The following is a 19,741-nucleotide window of genomic DNA, read 5'->3' as shown; positions in this document are numbered from 1 at the left end:
GTGGGCCATCTCAGAGGGTGAGTGCAGCCTCAAAAGGTGGTGGTGGCTTTCATGGACTGGGTAACTTCATAGGCTAATGAGTGGGAGGATTCTTCCAACTAATTTGGGGAAGGGGCAGAGATTTCCAGGAATTGGACCACTGCCCAGTTTTTGGTCTTTGATGGTTGGCCTTGGAACTGTCATGGGGCCTTTCGGTGGGTCATCTAGCTCACTGATATGTTAAAATGAGTGTATACAGAGGCTCACATTCTAGACAAAGTTGACTTGTGTGCCATCTTGAACCCATTTAATTCTAATCAGTGTTTACCTCGGGTCCTCAGGATATATCATTTTTTCAAAGATTATGCCCCACCTCCTACCCCTTGGGAAGAGTATCACTGAGAATTTGGTTACAGGAAAGGGCCTTACTGAAGGTGGTGGGTTTTAAGAAACTATCACCCTTCACCCTCACCTGAGAAATATCAGCTTAAGCCCAGAAAGGACAGCCTTTTTCACTTTGCCATAAACCATTCCAAAGGTGCGTCCAGCTCCAGGAAGCACTTGCTAGGAGTTCAAGAAGGTAAGATTACAACATCAGCCCCGGCACCTTTAAGCCAAAGCTACAGCTCCTACACCAAGCGGCGGGTGCCCCGGTCCAGCATATGAGGTGAGTTTATCTTTCCACGATTACAAAGAAAACCTAATAACATCAGATACAAAGTCAAAGGGACCACAGTTCATTAAGTGGCTGCTGCTACAGGCTGCACCCCCCCCCCTCCCCCAGAGATAACCAGGACGACTGGCCTGCCTGAGAATCTCAGCTTCTCCCAACTCTGCTCTGAAAGAGACTGGCTGGTCCTCAGGCTAAAGCAAAACGGACTTAAAAACATTAACCTAAGACATTCTGCAGAGGGCTGAAAAACTTTCGGCGGGAGGGGAGGGTTGTAACATTTTTACCCTGCCACGTATGTAACACGCCTCATGTTCTGCAGGAGAAAATTGCACCTCTGTCTGGCCCCCTTACTCGTAGTCATAAAAAAAAAAATCATTCCTCAGGGGCAACCAGCCCGGTTCAGCGGACGGAAGCTGCGAACATCCCCCTTTGCTGGCTCAGCTCTTGGCTCAGGCCCTGGGCCTATAGCTGGGCTCTGGGATTACCGGGGTGTCCGCCGTCCAGGGTCTGGGGGGAGGGTACTCTTGGGTCCAGAATGATGGGTGCAGCACGGCCCCCGGGCTCACCCCGGGAGGCGTGCGGTGACTTGGAGGCAGCGGTGTTATTGGCCTCGGGCCCACTGCCTCCTAACATGGTGAGACAAAATGGCGGCTTCGTGGGGGGGGGGGGCGCGGGGGAGAGCGAAGCTACCTACGGGTTCCACGCCATGCTAGAACTACAACTCCCAGGATGCTCTGGGTCGAAAGCGGGCGCGATCGAGGGCTAGCGTCGCTAGGCTGTTTGTCCCCTTGCTCCCAGTCGAAAACCCCCTGGAAAGCGTTGCTTGCTCCGGGCCGCTCCCCTGCCCCTCCTCGCAACTGGCTGACGGGAATCGTAGTTCATCGACAACAGAGTTGAATCTCTTTCGGGACTCAAGAAACTACACATCCCGTGCTGATTCGGCGCCTGCGCACAAGGCCGCGGAGCGTACTACGGTTCCCGGCGGGCCTTGCGACGCGCGCGGCTGCGTGCTGACGCGTTTAGTTGGTCGTGCTGACGTGCAACGCGGCCCAGGCGGGGTGCGAGTGGCGCAGTCGGAGCCCGCTGCGGCCCCTGAGGAAGCGAGGAGTCGGCGGTGTCGGCTGAGTCGGGCGGACCGGCGAGCCAGAGCCGCGGCTCCAGGCCCTGAAGGACTCAGGAGCTCGATCTGCGGCAGCACTTCTCCCCCTCGGAGGCGGCGGGCGGAGGCGGCGGCGGGTGAGAGGGTGAGGGAGCGAGCGAGCCGGGTGGGGGAGGGGCGGCGGCCCAGGCGCCAGGCCAAAGCGCGCGGAGAACGGCCCAGGCCGCCGCGCGCACGCGCGTTCGCCGCCCCTAGCTCGCGCGGACGTCCCTGCTCTCCTGCCTCCCCTCCCCCTCTCCCGCGGTTCTTGTCTCGCGCGGGCTTTTATTCCCCCTCCCCCCTGGCAACGGCGCGCGCCGCCGAGTGCACTTGGACTCGCGCGCGTTCTCGGTGAGGAGCGGGTAGCGCGCGACTCGGGCTTCTTGGCTCCTGGACGCGTGCGGCGACGAGGCCCTGTTGCAGCTGTCCTTGCCGACATCTTGTTTTCGGGGAGGGGGCTGCGGCGGCGGGGGCCGGCTGTCGGCTCCTTTGCCCCGCGCCTCGCCGGTGTCCGGCCCATCCGTCCCTCCCCGGGGCTTGGGGTCTGGCCCTGAGCCTCCCAGACTACCGGGCGCCGCGCAGCCCCCTCCCCCATCCCTCAAGGCCGAAAATAGGTCTTGGCGTCTCAGCCTGTGCAAAGAAGGTCTTGAACTAGATGCCTCCTAGATTTAGATAATTTGGATTTGTTACTGTCTGCCATGAAGTATTAAGAAGCGAAGCTTCAAAATGTTTTTGTTTTGTTTTTAATTAAGTGTTCAGTCTAGGTATGTTAAGGCACACCACGTGCTCTTTTCTTTTCTTGCACCTCTTTATGATCTCCTCCAAAGTTGTGTTGAAGCTGGGTAGGCGGCTGCCAGCCCTTTTTTGAGGAGAAAGCTCAGGGTTTTGTTACAATTTGACTCAAAACTCTTCCAGACCTTGGTTTTCACGCAAACGCTTATGTAAGATATTTCTTGGGTCAAAAATTTTAAAAGTTGTGTTTTCTTTGCTTTTGAGTGTGTTGAGTCTAGGCCTCTTTTACTGAGCTGGCGCTTCAGCTTTTTGGGTTCCATAGTCCCTCGTCAGCTACTATGGTGCCCCAGTGCTGAACTTGATGTGCTTACGTATTACTTCGTTTCATTTTCCTGCACTCTCCGCTCCCTTTTTGGTGCGTTTCTTTCCTTGACTGTCATAATACTGAATTTTAAGACTCCTTTTGTCTTGTTAGTTTGACATGTGATAATTCTCCAACAGAAAAAACTGCTTTTTATCTTCTTTTGCAGCTTGCTTTTACTGTCTGCCTTTAGCTTGGGTGACTTTTGCATGCCCATAGTCCGTGGACCCCAGTTTAAGTATCTCCATTTAGGTTTTGGTGATTTGTGTATGTGTCTTTTTGATACACTTCTGTCCATCTGTCCTTTTTGAGCATTGTCTTGGATGCCATGGTATTTCTGTTTTTTGTTTTCTTTGCTGGCTCATTCTCTAAAAGTAGTCTTTTGTGATTGAATACCCTTTGCTTAGCAGCTGCTGGTTATCCTTCTCCAGGGAGTGGGAGGATTATTGTGTGAGGTCGTATGGAAGTGTGGGTGAATGGTTAAACTGAAGAATTATTTGCAGGTCAGAAGCTTTCTGCAAGGGAAGCAGAAACTAGGTAGCGTATAGAGAGCCAGAGAAAATCTAGCTAAAGAGTAAGGAGAAATTTTGAGAAAGTAAAAGCAAAGATTGGAAGATTTCTTGCACTATAAAGAAATTTTTCATTTCTTCACACAGTTCCGCTTACCTTTCCTAGATTTAGCATCATCCTTTACCCCATTATGGTTATTTTTTTGTTTTGTTTTCAGATCTCTAGAGTCTACAACTGGGATTGGTAGGGACCCAGCCTTAGAGTTGGGAGTCGGGGGTAAGGGGTACCAAACTGTTCTAGAGTTGAGCTGTTTTCTTTTCATTCAACATCTACCTGTAAAAGGGGAGGTTACATTTTTCCAGGTGTTTGTATAATGTTTCTTCCAGAGTATTTTAAATGAAACTTTCCTTTTTATCCAGTTCTGTGTTTTTTTCCTTCTGCCTTCACTAATCTCTCCACTTTGTTCCTTGGGTTCTTTCCTGGGGTCCTTTTCACTCACATTTCCCTTGTGAAACTGTCTCGGACAGGAGTTGTTGAAGAAAAAAAGAGTACATGTAGCAGGAGAAAGGAATAGAGTCTATGTAGTCAAGAAATTTAATCAGAAAAAAATTAGCATTTGAGGGTTTTTTCAGAGTCATGTGGGCCTGGATGAGAAAAACTAGGAAGTAAGATAACGAGGGGACTGTTAAAGAAAGTCAACAGTTTGATATTAATGAAGGTGAGGGAGAAAGAGTGGGGTTTTTGTGAATAAGTGTAGGGAAAGGAATGTAGAGAAGGTATGGGGAGCAGTTGACTAGAGGAGGCCGGTTTGATATATGGAGAGCGTTGAGTTGAAAACATAATCTTTTAACAGGAGCTAGGGAGAATTGGGTGAGCCACAAACCATGTGAGAAATCCTATTGGGAAGGAAATTGAAGAAATAACATGTCAGTCAGGATAGTTGATTGGACATGCCCCTTACTTGAGAGATGAAGTATATGAGGATTACGTATCCAGGCTCCATGTGTTTCTGCAGTGCGTGCTGGCCTTTTAGGTTAGGCCTCCTTTGGGATATCTAGGGGTTCTGGAGTCAATTTGTATTCATAATTTCTGGCTACCTTCAGGGTAGCTAGCCTGAAATGCTTAGGTCAGTTCTTGGAAGACTAGACTTGACTGCAGGGCCTTGTGTGCCACAGATCTCTCTCTCTCTCTCTCTCTCTGTTTTTATTTTTTTGTTGGTGTTTGTTGTGCCCTGTTTGGAGGCCTCAGTCAGTTGCCAAGGGTTACGAATCAGAGTAGTTGGTAACGATATCACTTGTGCATATTGGGTTCAAAGGAGAATAAAGGGATAGTGTGGAGAAATTTGGGAGAAATGGGATCTTTGGGGTGGGTAAGGAAAAGCTAGGTACAAACAGAAGTGGCTCTTGCACACTGAGCGTAAAGACTGTAAGAGCTGGTCTTGATTTGGCAGAAAGAAAGGGAAGGATGAAGGAAGGGTTTGTTTGGGAGACCAGGAAGATTATGCAGCCAAAGGAGGTTTAGTGTGGAGAGACCTGTTGAAGTAGGGTTGCAGAAGAGCAGGGATTTGGGTGGTGGTGAGTGGCTAGTTTGGGGCCAGGGGCCTGACCCGTGTCTCCCCGCTCCCCTTCAGGAGCGGTGGTGCCCCCCCGGGCACGGGGCCATGTACAACGGGATCGGGCTGCCGACGCCCCGGGGCAGCGGCACCAACGGCTACGTCCAGCGCAACCTGTCCCTGGTGCGGGGCCGCCGGGGTGAGCGGCCTGACTACAAGGGAGAGGAGGAACTGCGGCGCCTGGAGGCTGCCCTGGTGAAGCGGCCTAATCCTGACATCCTGGACCACGAGCGCAAGCGGCGCGTGGAGCTGCGATGCCTCGAGCTGGAGGAGATGATGGAGGAGCAGGGGTGAGGGAGGTCTTGGGGAGAGCCACGCACCCAGCGAGTGCAGAGCCGGGAGTTAGGTGGGCTGTAGGGAGCGCCAGGCAAGTTGAAAGAGGCCTGGAGAGGAGTGAGTTGTAGGAGGGGAGGCGGTAAAGAAGCTAGCGAATTGAAAGGAGTTGAGGGGCAGTTCAAAGTGGAACCTGTGTCTGGAACATAAAAGGGAGCCTGAGGGAGTCTGAATTATTTAGATGAAGGCATAGGGGAAAGGGGGGCCATTGAGAAATACATGCTTTAAGGGAGAAGTGGGGAAGCAGACCAGGCAAGACACAAGAGCTCGGTAAGCTGATACGTGGTGTTATTGGTAGAGAAAAGGAAGGTGAATGGATGTAAGGGTTGAGGTCTTGGAGAGTAGCAAAGGAAGGAAAACAGGAAATTGGAATAATACCTAGATAAAGGGGATCATGAGTTGGGTAGGGAGGTGAGATTTGTGGAAAAGGAGCACGCTCAGGCAGAAAACCTTTTAGAGCAGTGGTTTTCAAACTTCAGCAGTGGCGTCCCCCCTGTTTTTTTTGTTTTTTTTGTTTTTTTTTTTAACAATGCATGTTACTTTGGAATCCCATGAAATGAAAGACCTGTTCATGTTGATTGAAGTTGGGGAGGAACACTTGGAACTCTGCCTGCTTAACTTTCCTCTTTTGGCCCCGGAGTGTAGCATGTTTAAAATCCACTGTTCTAGAGGGTGTAGTCAGTGGAGGGAAGAAATTACAGGAAAAGAGCAGAATTTAAGAGGGGGGCCCTTTGGGTGACAGTGAGTGAAAGATTCTATGTGTGCATGGACAGGGAGGGATCCTGCTGGGAACAGGGATTGTGACCCTGGGTCTGGGGAGGGTGTCTAGGCAGGCTCTAACCCTGAAGGCTTTTGTTCTTCAGGTACGAGGAACAGCAAATTCAGGAAAAAGTGGCGACCTTTCGACTCATGTTGCTGGAGAAGGATGTGAACCCTGGGGGGAAGGAGGAGAACCCAGGGCAGAGGCCAGCGTGAGTGTTTCCCTCTCCATTTTCTCCGGACTCGCTTCTGCGTTCGCTGTTCTCTCTCCTTACTGTGTGCTGTCTCCCGCTCTTGTCTGCCTTTTCTCGTGGCTGTTAGGTCCATGCCTGCGACTGTGTGGATATGACTCTGCATTTTGTTGTTTATCTCCTTTAGACCTTTGACCTTTTCTCCTCTAGGGTAACTGAGACTCACCAGTTGGCAGAATTGAATGAGAAGAAGAATGAGCGACTCCGAGCTGCCTTTGGCATCAGTGATTCCTACGTGGATGGTAGCTCTTTTGATCCCCAGCGTCGTGCTCGAGAAGCTAAACAACCAGCTCCTGAGCCTCCCAAACCTTACAGGTACACGAGATTAGCGCCAGTTTCTCTTCCTAATTCTAAGCGCTTTGCTCCATTTTTTGTGTGTGAATTATTTCTTCTCAAATTCTTCAGATTTTGTTCTGAAGTTGAAATGTTTGAGAAAATTCATCTTAGCACCCATCTTTGCTTCTTTTCATCTTCACTCAGCCTTGTCCGGGAGTCTAGCAGTTCTCGCTCACCAACACCAAAGCAAAAGAAGAAGAAAAAGAAGAAAGATAGAGGACGGTAAGTTAGTTGGAAAGTTATTTTAGTAGCCAGAGGACTGCACCGGTCAGGCTTTTTCTCTTTGGAAATAGAGAATTTTATTTCTAGGAAGCAGGAGGGAGTTGTCAGGAAAGTCAGGGAAGAGGCATTATCATTCAGGTCTCAGCTGAGAGAAAATACATGTGCTGCTTCAGTGGGGAAAGGCAGCTCTTTTGATCCCCAGCGTCGTGCTCGAGAAGCTGAACAACCAGCTCCTGATTGTGTAGCTCCGCAGAACCGATCAGAGTTTTGAAACTGTGTTCTCTTCTGAAGTTTGTTGCTATAGGTACTTACGCTGCTTAGAGAGTAAAGTTCTGGGTGTAGATCTGGCACATAGGTGCTGTTGGAATGGTTCTGTGCACCCTTTTGAGGATGGATTGTAAGTAGTGTGGGCCAGGGAAGGAGGCAGGCTGAATGACTGTGTTTCTGAACCCATGTTTAGCAGGTCAGAAAGCAGCTCTCCTCGAAGAGAGAGGAAGAAGAGTTCTAAGAAGAAGAAGCACAGGTATGAGGTGGGAGTACATGGAACGATGGGAGAAGCTTGGTGAGTTCAGGCATAGATAATGGTTTATGTTTTATTTATTTTTTATCCACAGGTCAGAATCTGAATCCAAGAAAAGGAAGCATAGGTAAGAGCTCTTTGTGGCTTAGGGAGCGTAGTGGCACATAGAGTGGTGAGCCATTGCTGTGTGATGGCTTTGTTTGCTCTTTTTTTTTCTCCTTAGAATAAAGCTCACTTCCTTGATTTCCTGCTGTTGATTCTCCTGAATAATTCTACTTTTCATTGTTTTTTTCTTTAAAAATGATTTTTATTTTAAATAATCTTGCCTTATTTCCCAGGTCTCCTACTCCAAAGAGCAAACGTAAATCTAAGGACAAGAAGCGGAAGCGGTGAGTAAATTAGCGGGAAATTTGCTTAATGGGTAGATGAGTGCTGCTTGTGAATAGGGCAGTCCAGTAGAAGGTTGAGGGATGGATAAGGGGAGCCTTGTAGACGTGACTGTGCCCTGAGCTGTGATATTGGTCTTTCTTCAGATCTCGAAGTACAACTCCAGCCCCCAAGAGCCGACGGGCCCACCGTTCAACTTCTGCTGACTCTGCTTCTTCTTCAGATACTTCCCGCAGTCGGTAAGGGGTGGTCCAGGAGGAAGGGAGGGAGAGGGACTTGTGGGTTAATCAATTTAATATTTATTGAGCGCCCACGGTGTGCTAGGCGCTGCACAGACCATTCGGAAGACACGGTCCCTGCCCTCTAGGAGCTGACAGGCTAAAGCAACAGGATGGACAGACATATACATTTCCCCTTCTCTTTTTTTTTTTTGTTTTTTGTTTTTGTTTATTTTATTTATTTTGTTATTTTTTGTTTTGTTCTGATATATATGGACTGCCAGAATAGGGGGGGTGGTGGTTTGTTCGTGGTGTCTGGGGGAGGAAGGAATCCTTACCCTGGCTTCCTTAATCGGGGAAGGCTTCCTGAAGGAGGTGGGCTCAGAGGTGAGTTGTAAATGAAGCGGGTAGGGAATGGACTGGGTGGAGGGTTCTGGGAGGTTTGGGGGAGGTAAATATGAAGGGGTAGAGGGAGAACATTTTTGGGAATTGATGTTGAGAAGGAACAAAATGAACTGGACCTGAATTTCAACATGAGTAATTTGAATCTTATGAGTGAGAGAAGGCTTTTTGGAGGAGGGTTATAGTCAGGAAAGGTAGATGGGAGCTGGGGAGGGGGTTTTTTGTTCTCTCCTGAACTGATTTTCTTTCTCTCTTCCCGTCCTCAATTACCTCCCTCAGGTCTCGAAGTGCTGTAGCTAAAACCCATACAACTGCCTTGACTGGACGAAGTCCTTCGCCTGCTTTGGGGCGTCGAGGGGAGGGAGATGTACCTCCCAGGGAACCAGGTACTACCAACATAGGGCAGCCTAGTAGTCCTGAGCCTTCCACAAAGCAGCCTAGCAGTCCCTGTGAAGACAAAGATAAAGACAAGAAGGAGGTATGTTCTTGAGTTAATGGATGTTCTTGGGGTTGCAAGGCTGTGGATTCTGGATAGCTGTTTAAAGTTAAGGGAGGAGTAAGATCAAGTTTTGTTTTCTGATTTGTGTCTTGGTATTCATGAAATTCTCTTTTGCATCTGCAAATCATTCAGAATTGTGAGTTTCAAACTTCACTAGGTATTAATAAATAGGTTTTACCTTACTGTTCCTGTTTGTAAATGTAAGATAAAACTCGGAACAAAAAATTTTCTTTACACTTACTAGCCTTTTACTATTCAGTGTCTTTAGTATTTATTTCATTAAATGCTGGTTGTAGCTTAACTCAGTCCACTGAGTTGCTGCTTGCAGTATGAAAACTACTTTTGGAAAGATCTTTTCCATACCTTTTCTTTTATATTTGCTATTCTAATTCAAATCCTAATCATGTTTTCTTATTTCAACCATCACAATATATTTTTAATTGCTCTTTGTTAAAGTTGTAGCTCTCCTGTTATTTTTCACGTTCTCCAGAGTTGCTTTTCCAAACTGCAAGTTGGATCACCTCAGAAACATAATTTATTTCCTATTTCTCTTGGCTTATGTTTTAAGATTTTTATAACTTGGTCTCTTTTTCTGTGTTTTCCTATACTTTATCCTAGTTTTTGTTATTCACATGCCATGTTCTCAAACCTTTTTTTTTTCCCTTTAATATAGTTATTTTTTTAAGGGTGAAGTCAATCACTTTGGGAAATTGCATTATCTTTATTTTTAAAAATACTCTTCTGCATTCAGCATGTTATAGTGGTTGTGAACTAATAGTACATTAGATTGCATTGTTTTTTTTTCTAGATGAGAAGACTCTTGAGATTATTATAGACTCTGTTTTCATATATTTTTAACTGTATTTTGTATTATGTGATTATTGAATGAATATGACTGCCTGTCGTGAGAAAAAGGTGTTTCATTGGAAGGGGTGTTGGGACCTTACAGATGATAGGAAGTTTTGGTGCTTACATTATCCCTACCCCTACCCTCTTTTCTGCTCTTAGAAATCTGCAGTTCGACCTAGTCCCTCTCCAGAAAGGAGCAACACAGGGCCAGAACCACCGGCTCCCACTCTGCTCCTTGCTGAGCAACATGGCGGCTCCCCACAACCCCTTGCAACAACCCCCTTAAGTCAGGAGCCAGTGAACCCCCCTTCTGAGGCTTCTCCAGCCCAGGGTCATTCACCACCTAAGTCTCCTGAGAAACCTCCCCAATCTTCTTCAGAGAGCTGCCCACCATCCCCTCAACCTACCAAAGTTTCTCGGCATGCCAGCTCTTCCCCTGAAAGCCCTAAACCGGCACCAGCTCCTGGGTCCCGCCGAGAGAGTTCTTCTCCTGCATCCAAGAGTCGCTCGCATGGCCGAGCAAAACGGGCTAAGTCACATTCTCATACTCCTTCCCGTAGGGTGGGGAGGTCCCGTAGTCCTACCACCACTAAGAGGGGGCGGTCTCGGTCTCGAACCCCTACCAAGAGAGGTCATTCTCGGTCCCGGTCACCTCAGTGGCGTAGGTCACGTTCTGCACAGAGGTGGGGACGATCTAGAAGCCCCCAGCGACGTGGCCGCTCTAGGTCTCCTCAGCGACCAGGCTGGTCCAGGAGCAGAAATGCACAGAGAAGAGGCAGGTCTAGATCAGCAAGACGAGGCAGGTCACACTCTAGATCCCCTGCAACTAGGGGCAGATCTCGTTCTAGAACACCTGCCCGGAGAGGCAGGTCTCGGTCTAGAACACCCACCAGGCGGAGGTCACGATCTAGAACACCAGCCAGGCGGAGGTCACGATCTAGAACACCCGCCCGGAGAGGCAGGTCTCGGTCTAGAACACCTGCTAGGCGCAGATCTAGGACCCGATCACCTGTACGACGGAGGTCTCGTAGTAGATCACCAGCCAGGAGAAGTGGCAGGTCACGTTCCAGAAGCCCAGCCAGGCGTGGGCGCTCACGTTCTAGAACACCAGCAAGACGAAGTGGCCGGTCACGCTCTAGAACGCCAACTAGACGAAGTGGCCGGTCACGCTCTAGAACCCCAAACAGGAGAGGGAGATCTCAGTCTAGGACACCAGCAAGACGGGGAAGATCCCGTAGTAGAAGCCTAGTTAGACGGGGAAGATCTCACACTAGAACACCACCAAGAAGGGGCAGGTCTGGCTCATCATCAGAGCGGAAGAACAAATCCCGCACATCACAGAGAAGGAGTAGGTCCAACTCAAGTCCAGAAATGAAGAAATCACGGCTTTCCTCTAGGCGGAGCAGGTCTCTCTCTTCACCAAGGTCCAAAGCAAAATCCCGCTTGTCTGTGAGGCGAAGCCTTTCAGAGTCCTCTCCATGCCCTAAACAAAAGTCTCAGACACCACCAAGGCGCAGTCGCTCTGGGTCATCCCAGCGCAAAGCTAAATCTAGAACACCACTGAGACGAAGTCGCTCTGGTTCTTCTCCGCCTGGTAATCAGAAATCTAAAACACCATCAAGGCAAAGTCATTCCAGTTCATCTCCTCAGCCTAAGATGAAGTCTGGGACGCCACCAAGGCAAGGGTCCATAACAAGTCCCCAGGTAAATGAAGAGTCTGCAACGCCACAAAGACGGAGCCATTCTGAGTCATCACCTGACCCTGAGGTGAAGTCTAGGACCCCTTCAAGACATAGCTGCTCTGGGTCTTCTCCTTCTAGAGTGAAATCTGGCACACCTCCAAGACGGAGCCGATCTGGGTCTTCATCTCCACAACCCAAAGTGAAGGCAGTGACATCACCAGTCCAAAGCCATTCTGGCTTCTCTTCTCCAAGTCCTAGTAGGATGGCATCTAAAACACCTCCAAGGCAAAGCAGATCAGTGTCTCCATGCTCTAAGACAGAATCTAGATTGTTGCAAAGACACAGCCATTCTAGATCTTCCTCTCCAGATACCAAAGTGAAACCTGGAACACCACCAAGACAGAGTCACTCAGGGTCTACTTCGCCATGCCCCAAAGCCAAGCCCCAAACTCCACCAGGGCATAATCTTGGATCAAAGTCCCCATGTTCCCAAGAGAAGTCTAAAGATTCACTAGCACAAAGTTGCTCTGGATCCTTCTCCCTCTGTCCAGGAGTGAAGTCTAGCACGCCACCCTCATTTCTACAACAGAAAGGACAATCTCCAACTTCACCAGACTCCAGATCTGGTACTTCAAGCCCAGAAATGAGACCAAGTCATTCTGAATCTCCATATCTGCAGAGCAAATCTCAAACACCTCCTAAGAGCAGCTGCTCTAGGTCCTCATCTCCAGTCGCTGAGCTGGCACCCAGATCTCCCACAAGAGGTGAATTGTCAGCAAGTCCTAAGCTGAAATCTGGAATATCTCCAGAACAGAGAAGGTCCCAGTCTGACTCTTTCTCATATCCTGCCATAGACTCTAACACTCTTCTGGGGCAGAGCAGATTAGAGCCTTCTGAATCAAAAGAAAAAACTGGCTTAATCCTGCAGGAGGATGTTAGTGCATCACCTCTAAGACCAAGAGACAAGTTGAGTCCTCCTCCAGTGCAAAATAGGCTTGAGTCCTCACCAATACTCAGAGATACCCCTAGAACTCCATCAAGGGAAAGAGGTGGTGTTGGGTCATCTCCAGATAAAAAAGACCAAAGTTCTGCATTAGCTAAGCCAAGCCAAGATGAAGAATTAATGGAAGTAGTAGAGAAACATGAAGAATCCTCAAACCAAGTCCTGCCACATTTGTCTCCAGAACTTAAAGAAACGGCTGGAAGTAATGTTGAATCATCTCCAGAAATAGAAAGGCCTGCTGTACCTTTGACTCTTGACCAAAGCCAGTTGCAGGCTTCTTCAGAAGAAGTCCCTGCAATGGCCTCAGCTTGGAGTGGGCCACACTTCTCTCCAGAACATAAAGAACTATCAAACTCTCCTCCCAGGGAGAATAGCTTTGGATCACCTTTAGAATTTAGAAACTCAGGAGGCCCTGTTGCAGAAATGAATACTGGATTTTCTCCTGAGGGTAAAGATTTGAATGGACCTTTTCCTAATCAGCTAGAGACAGATCCATCTCTAGATGTGAAAGAACAATCAACAAGGTCTTCCAGACACAGCAGCTCTGAGTTATCCCCAGATGTGGTGGAAAAAGCAGGAATGTCTTCAAACCAGAGTGTGTCTTCGCCAGTACTTGATACTATACCCAGAACACCTTCAAGGGAAAGAAGTAGTTCTGCGTCTTCTCCTGAACTGAAAGATGGCTTACCCAGAACCCCCTCAAGGAGAAGCAGGTCTGGGTCTTCCCCAGGACTTAGAGATGGATCTGGGACTCCCTCCAGGCACAGCCTATCTGGGTCATCTCCCGGAATGAAAGATATACCTAGAACACCATCCAGGGGGAGAAGTGAATGTGATTCCTCTCCAGAACCAAAAGCTTTGCCTCAGACCCCTAGGCCAAGGAGTCGTTCTCCATCTTCCCCGGAGCTCAACAATAAGTGTCTTACCCCTCAGAGAGAGAGAAGTGGGTCAGAGTCATCAGTTGAACAGAAGACTGTGGCTAGGACACCTCTTGGGCAGAGACGTCGGTCTGGATCTTCTCAGGAACTTGATGGGAAACCCAGTGCATCCCCTCAGGAGAGAAGCGAGTCGGACTCTTCTCCAGATTCTAAAGCTAAGACACGGATGCCACTCAGGCAGAGGAGTCACTCTGGATCCTCTCCGGAGGTGGACAGCAAATCCCGGCCTTCTCCTCGGCGTAGTAGGTCTGGCTCATCCCCTGAGGTTAAAGAGAAGCCAAGAGCAGCACCCAGGGCACAGAGTGGTTCTGATTCCTCTCCTGAACCCAAGGCTCCTGCCCCTCGAGTCCTTCCAAGACGAAGCAGATCAGGTTCATCAAGCAAAGGCAGAGGCCCTTCTCCTGAAGGAAGCAGCAGTTCCGAGTCCTCTCCAGAACACCCTCCAAAATCCAGAACTGCTAGAAGAAGCTCTCGGTCATCACCAGAGCCAAAGACTAAGTCTCGTACTCCGCCACGCCGTCGCAGCTCCCGGTCATCTCCTGAGCTGACTAGGAAGGCCCGGCTCTCCCGTAGGAGCCGTTCTGCATCATCCTCACCAGAGACCCGCTCTAGAACTCCCCCAAGACGCCGAAGAAGTCCCTCAGTATCTTCCCCAGAGCCGGCTGAAAAGTCGAGATCCTCACGCCGGCGGCGTTCAGCATCCTCTCCACGCACTAAGACAGCTTCAAGGAGAGGCCGTTCTCCTTCACCAAAGCCTCGTGGGCTCCAGAGGTCCCGTTCCCGCTCGAGGAGGGAGAAAACCAGGGCCACCCGACGTCGGGATAGGTCTGGATCTTCTCAGTCAACCTCTCGGAGAAGACAGCGGAGCCGGTCGAGGTCTCGGGTTACTCGCCGTCGGAGGGGAGGCTCTGGTTACCATTCAAGATCTCCTGCTCGGCAGGAGAGTTCCAGAACCTCCTCTCGACGTCGCAGAGGTCGCTCTCGGACGCCCCCAACCAGTCGGAAGCGTTCCCGCTCACGGACATCACCAGCGCCATGGAAACGCTCCAGGTCTCGGGCTTCTCCAGCTACTCACCGGCGATCCAGGTCCAGAACACCCCTGGTTAGCCGACGGAGGTCCAGGTCTCGAACTTCACCAGTCAGTCGGAGACGATCCAGGTCTAGGACATCAGTGACTAGACGAAGATCCCGATCGAGAGCTTCACCCGTGAGTCGAAGGCGATCTAGGTCCAGAACACCACCAGTAACCCGCCGACGTTCAAGGTCCAGAACACCGACCCGCCGGCGTTCCCGTTCTAGAACGCCACCAGTGACTCGAAGGAGGTCCAGATCTAGGACTCCACCAGTAACCCGGAGGCGATCTCGAAGCCGAACCTCCCCTATCACTCGCAGAAGATCGAGATCCAGAACATCCCCAGTCACCCGAAGGAGATCACGATCTCGCACTTCTCCAGTAACTCGAAGAAGGTCTCGCTCTCGAACCTCTCCAGTGACACGCCGCCGATCTAGATCCCGAACTCCTCCAGCTATTCGGCGCCGCTCCAGGTCTCGAACCCCATTGCTGCCACGCAAGCGTTCTCGAAGTCGCTCGCCACTTGCTATTCGCCGCCGTTCCCGATCCCGTACTCCACGAACAACTCGGGGCAAACGGTCCTTAACAAGATCTCCTCCGGCCATCCGCAGGCGTTCTGCCTCTGGAAGCAGTTCCGATCGATCACGTTCTGCTACTCCTCCAGCAACAAGAAACCATTCTGGTTCTCGGACACCGCCTGTAGCTCTCAATAGCTCCAGAATGGGCTGCTTCAGCCGTCCTAGCATGTCACCAACTCCTCTTGACCGCTGTAGGTCACCCGGAGTGCTTGAGCCCCTCGGCAGCTCCAGAACACCCATGTCTGTCCTGCAGCAAGCTGGAGGTTCCATGATGGATGGTCCAGGTCCCCGAATTCCTGATCACCCGCGAGCATCTGTACCTGAAAACCATGCACAGTCGAGAATTGCACTTGCCCTGACGGCCATCAGCCTTGGCACCGCGCGGCCGCCTCCGTCCATGTCTGCGGCTGGCCTTGCTGCGAGAATGTCCCAGGTTCCAGCCCCAGTGCCTCTCATGAGTCTCCGAACGGCCCCTGCGGCCAGTCTTGCCAGCAGGATCCCTGCAGCCTCTGCAGCAGCCATGAACCTGGCCAGCGCCAGGACACCTGCCCTGCCCTCAGCAGTTAACCTAGCTGACTCCAGAACACCAGCTGCGGCCGCAGCCATGAACTTGGCCAGCCCCAGAACAGCGGTGGCACCTTCGGCTGTGAACCTCGCTGACCCTCGTACTCCCACAGCCCCAGCTGTGAACCTAGCAGGAGCCAGAACCCCTGCTGCTTTGGCAGCTCTGAGTCTCACGGGTTCTGGCACAGCCCCGACTGCTGCAAACTATCCGTCCAGCTCCAGAGCACCCCAGGCTCCAGCCCCTGCAAACCTGGTGGGTCCTAGGTCTGCACATGCCACAGCACCTGTGAATATAGCCAGCTCAAGAACCCCTCCAGCCTTGGCCCCTGCAAACCTCACTAGTGCTAGAATGGCTCCAGCCTTGTCTGGTGCAAACCTCACCAGTCCCAGGGTGCCCCTCTCTGCCTATGAGCGTGTTAGTGGGAGAACCTCACCACCACTCCTTGACCGAGCCAGGTCCAGAACCCCACCAGGGGGCCCAGGCTCCAGAACCCCGCCATCTGCCCCAAGCCAGTCTAGAGTGACCTCTGAGCGGGCTCCCTCTCCCGCTTCTAGAATGGTCCAGGCTCCCTCACAGTCTGCTCTTCCTCCAGCTCAGGATCGGCCTAGGTCCCCTGTGCCATCTGCTTTTTCTGACCAATCTCGATCTTTGCTTGCCCAGACCCCCCCTGTAGCAGGGTCTCAGTCCCTTTCCTCCGGGACGGTGGCAAAGACCACGTCCTCTGCTGGTGACCACAATGGCATGCTCTCTGGCCCTGTCCCCGGGGTGTCCCACCCAGAGGGTGGGGACCCACCTGCCTGTGCGGGGGCCCAGCAGCCTTCCACATTGGCTGCCCTGCAGCCAGCCAAGGAGCGGCGGAGTTCCTCGTCCTCGTCGTCCTCTAGCTCCTCCTCCTCCTCCTCGTCGTCCTCGTCCTCGTCCTCCTCCTCCTCTGGCTCCAGCTCTAGTGACTCGGAGGGCTCTAGCCTTCCCGCTCAACCTGAGGTAGCACTGAAAAGGTGAGGGGGCTTTGTAGGACTCTTGTACGGGGAGGGCTCCGGGGATGGTTGGTGGGAGTGGGGAGGGAGAAGCCCTATCCAGAGGTTCTTTGCTCTTTGCGAAGAGGTACGGGGACCCTGACCCTTAAGTTGGGGGTAGAAGAGAATGCTGGGGTGGGGGTTAACGGGGGGAGGGATGGGACAGGTAAAAGTCGACGAAGGTTAATTCTCTAGAGGATAATGATAAGTTTTCCGTCTCTACAGAGGACAGAACTAGAGGAAATGGACTTAATTTTACAGCAGGAGGGATGGCAGTTAGACCTCAAGAGGAACTCCCTGGGCTGGAAGGATCTTCAGAGGTCATCCTATCCCTCTCCCTGCCTCCAGGCAGGACGGCCCCTCCCCCAGCCAACCCGCACACACAGTGGCCTCCCCAAGCTGCGGCTCTCCTCTCCAAGGACGGAGACCACCCAGCTCGGCTTCCACACCTGAGCCCAGGGGCCTTATTCCTCCTTCAGGGACATTCTTGAGGTTTAACCTTGATCCCTTTTGCTGCGGGCCCCAGCCTGTTGCTTGTGTTAGCAGAGGTTGGGTCAGCTGGGGCCACGCTCTCCAGAGAATGCGCTCACAGGCTCCCGGCTCAGCTCTCAGCTCGGGAGAGCTCCCAGGGCCTTCCTCAGCACCCCTCCCCCACTGCCGTTCCTCCAGGCCAAGGAAGGTAGGGTTGGGGCTGGGGCAGCTTGTCTCCACGTGACACCTTCTTCTCCCACAGGGTCCCCAGCCCTGCCCCAGCACCCAAGGAGGCTGTTCGAGAGGGCCGTCCTCAGGAGCCAGCCCCAGCCAAGCGGAAGAGGCGTTCTAGCAGCTCCAGTTCCAGCTCCTCCTCCTCTTCTTCATCATCCTCCTCCTCTTCCTCCTCCTCCTCCTCCTCTTCCTCATCCTCCTCCTCCTCCTCCTCCTCCTCCTCCACTTCTTCCTCCCCCTCCCCTGCTAAGCCTGGCCCTCAGGCCTTGCCCAAACCTGCAAGCCCCAAGAAGGCACCCCCTGGCGAGCGGAGGTGAGTGCTGCCTTGCTGGACACAAGGGTGGGGTGTGACCCTGGGGTGTGTCTGCTCGTACAGGAGGAGTTGGGCTCTCCTCTCCCTGCCTGCTCTTGTGCCCTGTTCTGGCGGAGGGCTTCGCCATCCAAGCGGGTGCGTGAGCCAGAATTGGGGAGTCCTAGGTTCCTTCCTCTCCCTGCCCCTGACATATAGTCTGGTCCCAGGTCCCAGGGATTCTAGCTTTTACGTCAACCTGTTACTGTTACCAGGGCTCTGGTCTGGCCACCGTCATCTTCTCCCGACTCTGTCCACAGCCTCTTCCCTGTCTCCCTGCCTCCACGCCATTCTCTTCCACACGTAGCCAGAGGGATCTTTCTAAAACCGCACATCTGGTTACTCCCTTCACTCCACAAATCCTTCCGGGACGCCCTGTGGCCTGCAGGATAAAGCCCCACCTCTGCGGGAATGGCGTGTGAGGCTCTTCACCAACTGGCCTTGCCTGCCCTGTGTTCTCCTCTCCTGCCCGCCCCCACACATGCCCTGTGCTCCAGCCACACTCAACAGCGCCTTGCAGTCTAAGGAGAACCCCATGCCTTTGGACATGCTGTTCCTCCTGCCTGGAATTCCCTTGTCCGCCTGGTGAACTCCTCGTTCTGCAAGACTCCGCTCAAACAGCACCTTCGAGAAGACTGCCCTGCCCCTTCCCTACCCTGCCCTTGTCTTCCCTCCCTTGGGTCCCCAGACCTTGTGTACACCCTGTGTACGACTGTGGGGCTGCTTCCCACACATGGGGCCCAGCGAGCCTCCCTTGGCCTCCCTTCACCATCAGACTCAGCCCCTCCAAGGGCAGGGACTGTCTTTATCTTTGCGTCCCCCGCTGCACCCCGTGCCCCACCTGTTGGGGGACTCGGTGGATGGTGTGCGGGCGGATGGGTGAGTGAGCGGATGAAGGTGGGTCTGAGGTTGGCCCTGTGTGGTATGAGGTTTGGCGGTCAGGACCTGGGGTGGGGTGGGGGTGGTCCTGAGTGTTGGCTGCTGGGTTTGGAAGAGTGTGGCACTATGGAGACCTGCTCTGATCCCCAGGTCCCGCAGCCCCCGGAAGCCAATAGACTCCCTCCGGGATTCCCGGTCCCTCAGCTACTCGCCCGCTGAGCGCCGCCGCCCCTCACCCCAGCCCTCACCGCGGGACCAGCAGAGGTACAGTCGCCACTGTGCTCTCCTGCCAATTGCCCAGTCTAGCTGCTGCTTTCTGCAGAATGTTGTTTTAAGGCTCCAAGGTACCAGGTGTTGGTGATGTGCTCTGTGTGGTCTCATGATGGTTCTCTGTTGCAGCAGCAGCGAGCGGGGTTCCCGGAGAAGCCAGCGTGGGGACAGCCGCTCCCCTGGTCACAAGCGCAGGAAGGAGACACCCAGCCCCCGCCCCGTGCGGCATCGCTCCTCGAGGTGAGTCCTTGTCACACTGCGGGGCTGGGCTCACTGCTGAGAGCGCCGGGCTGCCTGGGCCTCTGCACTGATGACTCTCTTCCGTTTCAGGTCTCCGTGAATCCTTTCAGGGGAATTCCATCCTGCCCCAAGTTCTGGAGCCGTGGGGCGCGCCCTCCTTTTCTCCCCAACAGAGCCGGGGGATGGGGTCTTGTCTGCCCTCCCCCAACCCTGGCAACATCCCATGGGGGAGGGCTCCCTTATTTCCTTCCCTCCTTTTTTTTCTTTGTTCTGTGAAATGTTAATCTCCGTGAGTTTTTCCTGGTTCACATGTTTTGGGGGGTTTGGGGTGGGTTGGGAATGAGAATGGGAGTTGCGGGAGGGGAGGATATGGTTTGGGACTCCCAGGTCTTGACTCAGAAAGGACTTTGAAGGCACTGCCCCTCTTTAACCCTGAGTTCCTGGGGGGATGATGGTTTGGAACCTGCAGACCTGTGCGAGTTACACCCAGAAGGAAGGGGAGTTGACATCAGTTGGCTCCTCCTGGCCTCCCAGTGAGGTTGTGGCCCCTCCCCCCAACTTTTCTTCACGTTTCTTAAAGGCATTTTGGTTTTTTAAAATCTGTACAGCAAGAGCAACTTTTTCTGTCAAATAAAAATGAGAAATGCAGGAATTCGGTCTACA

The 19,741-nt window shown here is 52.2% G+C and overlaps 1 protein-coding gene across 12 annotated transcripts; it reads left to right on the top strand.

Moving 5' to 3' along the window:
• The first annotated feature begins 624 nt into the window (after positions 1–624).
• On the top strand, positions 625–19,730 carry SRRM2 (serine/arginine repetitive matrix 2). 12 transcript variants are annotated; one of them, XM_020910396.2, is made up of 15 exons: positions 1,702–1,888; positions 5,024–5,295; positions 6,202–6,309; positions 6,499–6,663; positions 6,829–6,906; positions 7,370–7,429; positions 7,521–7,553; positions 7,765–7,815; positions 7,960–8,052; positions 8,713–8,911; positions 9,941–16,617; positions 17,369–17,653; positions 18,719–18,832; positions 18,968–19,078; positions 19,169–19,730. In XM_020910396.2, the coding sequence occupies exons 2-15, from the start codon at positions 5,054–5,056 to the stop codon at positions 19,176–19,178; spliced, it is 8,226 nt and encodes a 2,741-aa protein (XP_020766055.2). In that variant the 5' UTR covers positions 1,702–1,888; positions 5,024–5,053; the 3' UTR covers positions 19,179–19,730. The 12 variants fall into 12 exon arrangements, 10 of the variants coding, with proteins under 10 accessions (XP_070316377.1, XP_020766055.2, XP_020766054.2 ...); XM_020910395.2 differs by having other exon boundaries at positions 7,367–7,429; positions 18,971–19,078; XM_070460272.1 differs by having other exon boundaries at positions 7,367–7,429.
• Positions 19,731–19,741: the final 11 nt, after the last annotated feature.

Source organism: Odocoileus virginianus, chromosome 33, assembly GCF_023699985.2.
Source record: "Odocoileus virginianus isolate 20LAN1187 ecotype Illinois chromosome 33, Ovbor_1.2, whole genome shotgun sequence".
In the NCBI taxonomy this organism is placed as follows: domain Eukaryota; kingdom Metazoa; phylum Chordata; class Mammalia; order Artiodactyla; family Cervidae; genus Odocoileus; species Odocoileus virginianus.
This window is presented reverse-complemented; position numbering and strand designations above follow the sequence as displayed.